The sequence below is a fragment of the Diaphorina citri genome, unplaced genomic scaffold (assembly GCF_000475195.1).
Source record: "Diaphorina citri unplaced genomic scaffold, Diaci psyllid genome assembly version 1.1 scaffold1118, whole genome shotgun sequence".
Lineage (NCBI taxonomy): Eukaryota > Metazoa > Arthropoda > Insecta > Hemiptera > Psyllidae > Diaphorina > Diaphorina citri.
Window position 1 is genome coordinate 8,613 of NW_007378547.1, and position 12,832 is coordinate 21,444.

A 12,832-nucleotide genomic window follows, 5' to 3' on the forward strand; every position below is an offset into this window, starting at 1 on the left:
AAAAAAAACAAACACATACAACAACCACCACGTCGGACTTAGCGAAGTTTAGGCCTTATAATTATGTGAATTATGTGAACTACACTTCCTTCACTTCCTATGACCTCTTGTTTAACTCTCGAATAAAACGATCTGATTGGTTGATTTCAAACTTTTTAGCCAATCAGACTGCCTAATTCAAGAGTTAAACCCAGTTTCCATAAGCCCTCTTTCTCTTGTAGGTATACTTATAAGTCTCTTTCTCTCTCTGCCTTTCCCTTAGAAGTGTATTTTCTCTCTCTCCCGTCTCAAGGCCTATGCTTAGAGCTCCAGGATATAAAAGTTAATTACAATATGTCCTGCCTTTGCTAGACTATAATAATTTTCCCCTCTAACTTTTAACTTCCTCAGTATTAGCGAAGTTTAGGCCTTATAATATTATGTGAACTAGGTTACACTTCCTTCACTTCCTATGGGCTCTTGTTTAACTCTCGAATAAAACGATCTGATTGGTTGATTTCAAACTTTTTAGCCAATCAGACTGCCTAATTCAAGAGTTAAACCAGACTGTAATAATTTTCCCCTCTAACTTTTAACTTCCTCAGTATTAGCGAAGTTTAGGCCTTATAATTATGTGAACTAGGTTACACTTCCTTCACTTCCCATGGCCTCTTGTTTAACTCTCGAATAAAACGATCTGATTGGTTGATTTCAAACTTTTTAGCCAATCAGACTGCCTAATTCAAGAGTTAAACCATGTTAAAGATACTAATGTGTTTCAATTTACCCTTGAGTTTCACAAAAAGTTAGGTGAAACCTAACCTAAATTACTAGAACTTTTATGAGAGTCCTGTCCTGAACAACTGAAAGTTAAACCAAGTTTAAATTCAGATTATGTTGCCTTGATATCAGAAGCCCATGTTATTCAATTTAAGTTTAAAATAAGGAAATTATATGTAGGAATGTAGGTGCCTATAGTCAATCAAACTTTTCGTTTTCTTAAAAAAAAAAAAAAGTTAATCTATTGGAATCCACTCGAATTTTTACTGCAAGAGAAAATTTAGGAGAAAAAAACCATCACATCTTCGACATGAAATCTTTAGTGAACTTTGGCCTTTGAGATTTTTCAATTTATTTTCCAAGTAGTTACGTACCTTCCATGTAGTTACCTATCCTAGGTACGTTTTCTTTTTATTCCCTTGAAAAAGAAGGGAAGATAAATGCTGACAACAACACAATAAGATGAAGTTTGTACCTTAAGAACCTTATCGTACCTATGTATGTTAAAGATACTAATGTGTTTCAATTTACCCTTGAGTTTCACAAAAAGTTAGGTGAAATCAATTTATTTTCCAAGTAGTTACGTACCTTCCATGTAGTTACCTATCCTAGGTACGTTTTCTTTTTATTCCCTTGAAAAAGAAGGGAAGAAAAATGCTGACAACAACACAATAAGATGAAGTTTGTACCTTAAGAACCTTATCGTACCTATGTGTGTCCAAGATAATAATGTGTTTTAATTTACCCTTGAGTTTCACAAAAAGTTAGGTGAAATCAATTTATTTTCCAAGTAGTTACGTACCTTCCATGTACGAGTAGTTACCTATCCTAGGTACGTTTTCTTTTTATTCCCTTGAAAAAGAAGGGAAAAAAAATGCTGACAACAACACAATAAGATGAAGTTTGTACCTTAAGAACCTTATCGTACCTATGTGTGTCCAAGATAATAATGTGTTTTCCTTATCGTACCTAATTACCTATGTGTGTCCAAGATAATAATGTGTTTTAATTTACCCTTGAGTTTCACAAAAAGTTAGGTGTGAAACCTAAACTAAATTACTGGAACTTTTATGAGAGTCCTGTCCTGAACAACTAAAAACTGCTGACGTTCATAAACAAGAACGGGAAATGATATTTATCTTTTTGATTTGATAATTTGACAAGATTGTTTGCTTTGTAAACATAACATACCTAGTCTTAATGGAAATTTTGGTAGATAAATGTACAAGATATAAAGTCAGTATTAGGTAGGTATTTATAAATTATTATTAAATTTCTTATGTACCTACCAATTATTTCTCAAATATCTTAATAAAAAAATAATCTTTTGATCAAATTTCAAATTACAGAGTTGATTTTCAACCCCCGTTCGACTTTGTTTTTAACAACAAAATCGCGTGCCTCTGTTTTGTTTATATCCCGCCAACGCCTTTTGACTTCGTATCTACATACCAATGTGTGTCTGTTTTATTACCATCGAATTTTTTAAATTAGACCTTTGATTGAAAGATAGTGAGGATAATTTGTAAGGTTGGTCACAGAGGTAGAAACAACTGAAAACTGCTGACGTTCATAAACAAGAACGGGAAATGATATTTATCTTTTTGATTGGACAATTTGGCAAGATTGTTTGCTTTGTAAACATAACATATCTATATAGTCTTGATGGAAATTTCGGTAGATAAATGTACAAGATATAAAGTCATCAGTATTAGGTAGGTATTTATAAATTATTATTAAATTTCTTATGTACCTACCAATTATTTCTCAAATATCTTAATAAATACAATTTGACAAGATTGTTTGCTTTGTAAACATATCATACCCAGTCTTAATGGAAATTTCGGTAGATAAATGTACAAGATATAAAGTCATCAGTATAAGGTAGGTATTTATAAATTATTATTAAATTTCTTATGTACCTACCAATTATTTCTCAAATATCTTAATAAATAATCTTTTGATCAAATTTCGAATTACAGAGTTGATTTTCAACCCCCGTTCTACTTTGTTTTTTAACAACAAAATCGCGTGCCTCTGTTTTGTTTATATCCCGCCAGCAACGCCTTTCGACTTCGTATCTACATACCTATGTGTGTCTGTTTTATTACCATCAATTTTTTTAAATTAGACCTTTGATTGAAAGATAGTGAGGACAATTTGAAAGGTTGGTCACAGAGGTAGATTCAAGGTTTAATGATAATAGGGTTGATAATATTGAGGAATGAAGGGTTTATCACTTCTACCCACATAGGTATGTAGTTACCTAATTATTATCTGAACATAAGTAAGGTAGGTAAGTACCTACCTAGGTATGTATGTTCCTCACACCAAAAATGCTTTTTAGACGGATATTAATCCAAGAATTTGAACGGGTACCTACGGGTACGTACAGTTCAAAATGCTATCCTTGGCTTATGTTATGGGACTTTACAAAGTCTCATCGAGTCTATGCTCTATGAGAATCTTACCTACTTCTATGGTCAAGGTTTAATGATAATGGGGTTGATAATATTGAGGAATGAAGGGTTTATCACTTCTACCCACATAGGTATGCAGTTACCTAATTATTATCTGAACATAAGTAAGGTAGGTAAGTACCTACCTAGATATGTATGTTCCTCACACCAAAAATGCTTTTTAGACGGATTAATCCAAGAATGTACGTAGGTACCCGTTCAAAATGTACGTAGGTACCCGTTCAAAATGCTATCCTTGGCTTATGTTATGGGACTTTACAAAGTCTCATCGAGTCTATGCTCTATGAGAATCATAGGTATATGCAGTTACCTAATTATTATCTGAACATAAGTAAGGTAGGTAAGTACCTACCTAGGTATGTATGTTCCTCACACCAAAAATGCTTTTTAGACGGATATAATCCAAGAATAGCAACTGTACGTAGGTACCCGTTCAAAATACTGTCTATGCTCTATGAGAATCTTACCTACTTCTATGTATTATGTACAGATCTATTGGTTCCTATATGGCCCGCCACACTCACGTTTCAACTGGCTGACAGATCTAGGTCTGTCAGACCGTCACGCCGTGGCGGAACGTGTGTGGTCCCACTTAAGTGCATTCACAATTTCACACCGTCTGAGAGATCTGGAAGTCGAATACTTTTTCCGCCACACACTGTTCGACCTATAGGTGTGTCGGACCGCCGCACGCCGCCTCGGAGCATGAGTTGCCGGCCGGAGGCCTATATCTTCAGTTCAGTCTTCAGACTCTTCAGTCTTTGTGGCTCCATTTTGATTTTCGTCATCGTTTTCTTTGTTACCGGTCCGATATTTTCTTGATCTTTGTCGTTTCGCCTGTCGGTAGCCATTTTGTTTTTTGAACTGTCTCTTGGCCAGCCTGGCAAAGGGTGGAATCGGATTGGTCATGAGGTAATATTTGCCGCGGGCACTGAAATGAAACGAAGACAAATAAAAAAATCTGGTGTGAACATCACACGACTTTCCTTATCCTATTGAATGATGCTTATTTTTATGTTCTATAGTAACTTTTACATTATTTGTTTGTTTAGACTCTAAGCACCAAGGCCATTTGTGAGGGACCCTAAATTATTTGTCATGGAAAGAGCCCAGATATTTTTGCGCGCCTGGTAAGCTGGGACGACAGAGGCAGACTCGATTTTTTCTCTCTTTCGAGAAATTCACAATTAACATAGTGTCTCATTCGAGCAGAATAACAATATTATTAATTATTACCTTTGCCAGAATCCTGTGAGTCGCCACTGAAATGGGGTCCGCCTGTCACATTGGTGTCAGGGGCTGAGGTCGTGATAATAGGCGGGGTCATATAGGGTAGCTCATTGGAAGCGGCCACAGCACCCGATATCGCCCCTGCTGCTGGTATGCTATCCCGCACACTGGACTGAGCACTGGCGCTTGAACTCTCGGCTTCCCAGGAGGGGCGTCTGGTTCGTCCAATGGGAGGGAGAGGGCTGGATGGAGCTTGTGCTTTGGTGTCTTCACTTCTGAGGGGAAATTCAAACAAAGATTACGTTAGGGTTACCCTGACTCAGTAGTGCTCTATACACAGGACACGTTGTCTAATTTATTTGTTTGTTTAGACCCTAAGCACCAAGGCCATTTGTGAGGGACCCTAAATTATTTGTCATGGAAAGAGCCTAAACTATCCCTACTGCCAGGAAATAATCAGAAATAGTCACTCAGATTTTATCTGTCAATGACCGTAGTCAGCTACCATTTCTTCTCTCACTCTCTCTACCAAATACATTTTATTAGTTGAATTTAATATTGAGCTCCAAAGGACACGGAAAGTGAATATGTATGTGGGTGTAAAAGTCATCAATAGAGCACCAAGCCTCACCATTTTCCCCTTAAATAGAAATGCTGTTGTGGTTAGAAGTAAAAGGGACTTGTTAGTTTCATTGGGGGGAGTATGAAACTTGAAATAACTATTAATTATTTACCTCGAGCTGGTGGTACTTGTGGACGATTCCACGGAAGATTGAACATCTCTGGTTAGCTTTTTCTTCTTACTGATTGTTAGGGTTACCCTGACTCAGTAGTGCTCTATACACAGTACACGTTGTCTAATTTATTTGTTTGTTTAGACTCTAAGCACCAAGGCCATTTGTGAGGGACCCTAAATTATTTGTCATGGAAAGAGCCCAGATATTTTTGCGTCCAAGGGGTTTCAGAACCTCAAATTCTTCGAACACTGTGTGGCCAAGATTATCTCACGGACACGGAAAGTGAATATGTATGTGGGTGTAAAAGTCATCAATAGAGCACCAAGCCTCGCCATTTTCCCCTTAAATAGAAATGCTTGTTGTGGTTAAAAGTAAAAGGGACTTGTTAGTTTCATTGGGGGGAGTATGAAACTTGAAATAAGTATTAATTATTTACCTCGAGCTGGTGGTACTTGTGGACGATTCCACGGAAGATTGAACATCTCTGGTTAGCTTTTTCTTCTTACTGATTGATGTTACTTGAGCATAAGGATGTTCTGCTGTAAGAATAATCATTGAAGTAGGCATTATGAACAAACGATTACAAATTATAATTATCAGGGGAAAATTATAACAGTTCGCTTTTTTTGTTTTACAAGATTTTTGTATTATTTACCAGACATAACTATCAGGTTTTTCCCAATTAGTGCCTTCATCCTGGGAGACTGGCCCAGCACCTAAATGAGAAGTATTGTGTCTTTTATCACCTATCTGATTGAGGGGCATACTACAACACAGACAAAATGAGTCTAAAGCTGTGTCCACACCTAGTTGATGCCGTCGATCATGTCAGATGGAACTGTACACTGCCTCAACAACATAGATTCACCTTGTTGATCGTTTTTGGTCAGTCCAGAACAGTATTCGACAATAATTACCTTCTTTAGACACGAAAAGTGAATATGTGGGTGTAAAAGTCATCAATAGAGCACCAAGCCTCGCCATTTTCCCCTTAAATAGAAATGCTTGTTGTGGTTAAAAGTAAAAGGGACTTGTTAGTTTCATTGGGGGGAGCATGAAACTTGAAATAAGAATTTATTATTTACCTCGAGCTGGTGGTACTTGTGGACGATTCCACGGAAGATTGAACATCTCTGGTTAGCTTTTTCTTCTTACTGATTGATGTTACTTGAGCATAAGGATGTTCTGCTGTAAGAATAAACATTGAAGTAGGCATTATGAACAAACGATTAACAAATTATAATTATCTGGGAAAAATTATAACAGTTCGCTTTTTTTGTTTTACAAGATTTTTGTATTATTTACCAGACATAACTATTAGGTTTTTCCCAATTAGTGCCTTCATCCTGGGAGACCAGGATGTTTCTAAACCTCCATTAATTTGTACCTATAAACAAACGATTGATGAGCTCATCATGAGTAAACATTAACAAATACTATGAACCATAGCCATAGATGTTCTTCTGTTGGCCCAGCACCTAATTGAGAAGTATTGTGTCTTTTATCGCCCATCTGATTGAGGGCATACTACAACACAGACAAAATGAGTCTAAAGCTGTGTCCACACCTAGTTGATGCCGTCGATCATGTCAGATTCCAGCACCTAAATGAGAAGTATTGTGTCTTTTATCACCCATCTGATTGAGGGCATACTACAACACAGACAAAATGAGTCTAAAGCTGTTTAATTTAAATGCAAAAACACCCTCACAAATCAAAACATTGGTGGATCACCTGGAACGTGTCCTTGAAACTAGCGCACTCATGGCCAAGGTGGTTAAAAATATCACTACTCTCGAGCAATTCAAAGTCACCCACAAAGAACTAGGGGCTTGTTCCTGAAATAAGTTTGTACTTCGCAAAAAGTCAGACTAGTGAGATTTTTTGTTGAGGCCACAAATTCACCTTGTCGATCGTTTTTGGTCAGTCCAGAACAGTATTCGACAATAATTACCTTCTTTCACTTTATCATAGGGGTGTTCTTTCTTATAGCAAGCATAGGGTGACACACTATCATCTGTAGTAGGAGAAGCATAACTCCCGCTTTGTGCACGCTCTAGAACTGCATTTGTAGACTGACTCACTTTCTTATTCAACCGTCCATTAGCTGCTGAAATAAAACAGTGCACGAAAATGTTAAAGGCAAGTTTGTAAAAATGTTTTTTGACGAAAAACGCCGACCCTGTCTGTACACGCCAAAAAGGCGAAGAAAAAAAAGTAATACAGTTTAGGATTGTTCTACACCAAAAACCACACAACATCACACGGACGTAGGGACGTAGACTGATGGAAAAATAATACCTAAACTTCATCAGCTAGACATAAGAGTTTTAAACGTGACACAATCTTGTCTTGGCACAACACATTTAGGTACCCACTTTAAACAGAGGCATTTGTTGGTCTCTTCTGAATTTATTCAACAGAATAGGATGCCAATAATTATTAATTTAATGGTATTGAAAATTGAGCAGAAGAGGGGAAAAAAGACAGCCAGGCAAATTCTGATACAGAAATTATTGTAGTTTACAAAGTTTTTTTACTTACCCATCTTATGCTCTTCCACTGTAGCATAAAGCTCAGAGCCTGTGTCTCCACCACTCCGGTAACTTTGGTTTCGGTATCCAAGAACACATTGATTTAGGTATCAAGTATGACCCTAGCATTGGTATCTATGGATTAGACTTCTACGTTGTCCTAGGCAGACCTGGCTTCAATGTAGCTCATCGCAGAAGGAAAACTGGTATTGTTGGATTCCAGCACAGACTCACAAAAGAAGATGCCATGAAATGGTTCCAAACTAAGGTGAGTTACCAATAGTAGAGTGCTTTATTTTAACTGATAAAGGACATGCACTTGGGTCCTACATGGTAAGACAAAGCAAAATATGTAGTTAGCCTATCCTATAAGTCAGACCTTATTGAAAATGGGTTTTCTCTATCTTTGGTTTTCATGGTCAGCAACTAATGAATAATGGTGGTTCCCAACAACATTCCTTTCATTCGACCATCAGATGCTATTTAGACGATAAAGGACATGCATTGGGTCCTACATGGTAAGACAAAGCGAAATATGTAGTTAGCCTATCCTATAAGTCACACCTTATTGAAAATGGGTTTTCACTATCTTTGGTTTTCATGGTCAGCAACTAATGAATGATAAAGGACATGCATTGGGTCCTACATGGTAAGACAAAGCAAAATATGTAGTTAGCCTATCCTATAAGTCACACCTTATTGAAAATGGGTTTTCACTATCTTTGGTTTTCATGGTCAGCAACTAATGAATAATGGTGGTTCCCAACAACATTCCTTTCATTCGACCATCAGATGCTATTTAGAACTAGTCAAAATCTATGTAAATTTACTGCTCTGTTTTTGATTAACTTATCAACATTTCACTCTGTCATTCTGTTGATTAGCACACCTTTTCTCTTTTATATTATGTTGATTAACGTCAGCTCTCATGGCTTAGTGGTCACTGCACTCGCCTTGCACATGGGAGACCCGGGTTTGATTCCCGGCAGGGTCAAGAAATTTGTATCATGCAAATGATTGATCCAAATGGATAGACCTTACTAAAAACATGATAACTTGATACCTATTGAAATTTACCTCTGACGAAGATCATAAAATCACCTAAATTTGAAGTTAGAAAGGTAAAAGATCAATATGCTGGGAGAATGGAAACAATTAAGTTTGATCACGATGCGACCACTAGTAGAGTCATATTTCCGCTTACAATGGATAGACCTCACTAAAAACATGATAACTTGATAACTATTGAAATTTACCTCTGACGAAGATCATAAAATCACCTAAATTTGAAGTTAGAAAAGTAAAAGATTAATATGCTGGGAGAATGGAAACAATTAAGTTTGATCACGATGCGATGTTCTAAAACGATTCCTTTCCGCTTACGCTTAGGTACCCGCAAAAACAGAACTATCAATAATATCAAAACCTAAATTTACTTCATTTTAAAAGAACCTGAGGTATCTAACTACCAAGAATTTGGAGCTAAGGCTAAGGATTCACAATCGACTATGTCCTGCGTTCAAAATTTGAAAAAACTGGCAGTGGTATGAAAAAGAATTACCTACCCATTTTATTATCATTATTATTATTATTATTATTTTTTTTTTTTTCGATTTTAAATCTTAATAGGTAGTTTACTAAAACAATTTAAAATTCTTTAGGTACCCAACCAGAATCTGATGACCTATTTTTAGGCCGCCATTTTCTGTTCTACTCTTATCTCTCTACCACATTTGCCTCTTTTCTATAATCATATTCTCCCTCCCTCTCTTCCTCTATCCTATATTGTCTCCTTCTCTGTTTACTCAGAGCTATTTTCTATCTCTCTCATTTTGCGAACTTTATGATTACAATTATTTTAAATTTCTCCTCCTTGTTCTCCTCCGCCTCCTTTCTATTCTTCTTCTTCTTCTTCTTCTTCTTCTTCTTCTTCTTCTTCTATACTCTTGCCGACACTTTTGTTGCCTAGGCTCTCCCTTTCCCATTGGCTTCCCTCCGTCTTCGACAATAGCTTTAGAACTAAAAGCTATCTATTACTCATAAATATCAAGCGCGCCGGGAGGCGCGCGAACGTCAAGAGTTCGCATTACGTATAACAGTAAATAGCGCCCGAAATGTAAGTACATTTTTTGAAATCCAATTCAGGATCACTTTTGATGTACTTGACTACATAATTAATTGAACCTCTCTCCAAAGTTTGAGCCACCAGAACATAATATTTAACTCACGTGTGACTAACAGCGAGGCCCATGAATTCGGTGACGCTTCTCTCTGCCACATCCTCGTGACAGAACCCCTCTGAGAAGAGTTTATAGTCCGGACATCGCACTGACGGAAACCCATGTTCATTTGTGACGGATTCCGCGTAGAACCGCCATGCCCTGTGATGACTGCACGCCACTGAAAATTGAAGAAGTGTTTCTCAAATTTATAATCAAGATATTGCTGGAGAAAACACAATCCACCACTGAAAAAGATAAATTTAGTACCAGCATGTAAGTTAAGTATACTTGTAAAATTAAGAAAGTATAAAACTTTTTTCCTTCTTTGTATCGAGAAGTAATAAATATTGAAAGGGCTCCTATAAAATTAAGAAAATATGAAACTTTTCATTCATTATTTTCATTGAAAAGTAATAAATATTGAAAGGCAATAAAAGAAGAGTTGAAATAAGATCTGCCTTTTCTTAGCCTCTGCCTACCCCAGCATGTAAGTTAAGTATACTTGTAAAATTAAGAAAGTATGAAACTTTTTTCCTCCTTTGTATCGAGAAGTAATAAATATTGAAAGGGCTCCTATAAAATTAAGAAAATATGAAACTTTTTCTGTCATTATTTTCATTGAAAAGTAATAAATATTGAAAGGCAATAAAAGAAGAGTTGAAATAAGATCTGCCTTTTCTTAGCCTCTGGCTATTAATACTGAAAGGCAATAAAAGAAGAGTTGAAATAAGATCTGCCTTTTCTTAGCCTCTGCCTACAATATACAAAATGTTAGCTATACGACAATGAGTGCTGGAGATTTTTATGATGATTGTTTTATGAGCCTCTTAATCTGATCGTTAAAAATACAGCTGCTACTGTTTTTTTTGCAGTCTCTATAGGCATTTTTTTTGTCTTTGTTGATTGGCTACTTCAGTCTGAATTGGCTACGTCTGCCTGGTCCACCCATTTTTTAGCACCCATTTTTTAACTCACCTAGTGCCCTAGTACAAAGTTAGAGAGGAAAATCAGAAAGGAGTAAATCCAACAGACTTCTCTTCGAGGAAAATACGTGTATATCTATTAAACATTACCAGTAGAGCTTAGGATCAAAGCAACTTAACATGATTAAGCTATTACAATTACAACTTACAACTTCAAGTACCTATACCTATTCAACATACTACCTACCTACAACAAACAGCTCGTATAACATGTTTAACAAAGTTTTTCCAATATTACTCCAATGTTTAAGAAGATTACAAGTCCTTTTGAGGAGGATAATACAAAGGAGTAAGTCCAACAGACTTCTCTTTGAGGAAAATACGTGTATATCTATTGAAGATTACCAGTAGAGCTTAGGATCAAAGCAACTTAATATGATTAAGCTATTACAACTTACAACTTCAAGTATACAACATACTACCTACCTACAACAAACACCTCGTATAACATGTCAAAGTTTTTCCAATATTATCTACTCCAATGTTTAAGAAGATTACAAGTCCTTTTGAGGAGGATAACATTACTTGAGAAGATTCTTCACAGTTTTCTTCATCTCAGTTTAGATGTTGTCGTTCTAGGTTCTAGATTGACTCTGGGGAATTCCCCCCTATCTCTATTTTATTTCCCCTTTCCTTGCTATTTGTCTCCTTTCTTCTATTTCCCTTGTTCCCTTTTCCCTGTTTCTCTTGTCCCTTGTTCTCTTTCCTCTGTTTCACATGTCCTACTTTTAGAAGAATATGACGAAGTAAAAACAGAAAAAAAGGAGTTCAGTTCTTTTGTTTCCTCTTTTCTGATAGATATGCAAATCTAGAAATCTATTACTCTACACTTCTTACGTATCCCCATGACCCCTCTGTAGTGTCCCTATACATATAGAAATTTCTTTGACAATATGACAAAGGATGCTCCACTTTAATTTAAATCACCAAAAATTAAAATTGGGAAAGTTCAGAGCGATTCACTTTCTTTCTCGGCACACATTTTTCAAATAACTGTAAGTACGTATTTCATCCACTTGCTTTTTACTCACATACACGAATTCAATTATTTTTCCCATCTAAATCCAAAATCTCATAGAATAAGTTTTATTATACGTCTCAGAAACCCTGCCGTTCTCCGTAGTTTTGCTTTCTTCTTGCAAACATTCTTGTGCTTTCCGTGCTTAAAATGGAAAGCGGAATATTATGCCTACTGGGTAACCTTAATCCGTCCAATAATTGTTTTTTGAACAGATATATTTATGATTGATGGATTGATTAATCATTGAAAGGCGATCTGGAAAAAGGGCTCAAGTTCCGGACACTGAATTTTTGGGATTTTGGAACTCATAATTATTTTTTCGTGTCCACCACAGATGAGTATTATAAGTACCTACCTATAGTTACGTATGAAGTTAGTTCAGGTAGTTTCCAAACATTGGGCTATCTATAAGCCCAATATGATCTCATAATTTTCATAAGTTAATGAGCGTATGGCGCCTTTCCAGTTCATGGTTAAAGTCTCATTTATTCCTTCATTATACTATGTGTGCTTAATAACTAGTACCTACACCGAAAACGGTAAAATCACAAAACTTTCCTTCCTATAGGGTAAGGAACGCAAGAAGGAATTCTGCTCCACGTTCGGGCTTGATTTTGTCGAATTATGGGGGTTTGAATTATTTAGAAGGATATTGATAGAAACTGAGCAAGAAGGAAGGTGAATGTGAAGTGCGGGGCTAACAGTTTTCGTTGGATGTTCTTTTAAAATTAATTTTCATGACAGATAATCACGGACTAGTTAACTTTTTACTTTCCTTATCCTATAGGAAGGAAAGTAATGTAATCGGGTCAAAATTTCGATGGTCAGTTTTTAGTGCCAAAACACGGTATTCCCCATTGTTTACC

The 12,832-nt window shown here is 36.3% G+C and overlaps 1 protein-coding gene across 1 annotated transcript in view; it reads left to right on the plus strand.

Moving 5' to 3' along the window:
• Positions 1–8,194, plus strand: part of LOC103514294 (60S ribosomal protein L11) — a 16,139-nt gene extending 7,945 nt beyond the window's left edge. The window contains exon 5 of the mRNA XM_026827316.1: positions 7,782–8,194. Coding sequence (XP_026683117.1) covers positions 7,782–8,023 — 242 coding nt within the window. The 3' untranslated portion in view covers positions 8,024–8,194. The remainder of the gene's footprint in view (positions 1–7,781) is intronic.
• The last annotated feature ends 4,638 nt before the right edge of the window (positions 8,195–12,832 follow it).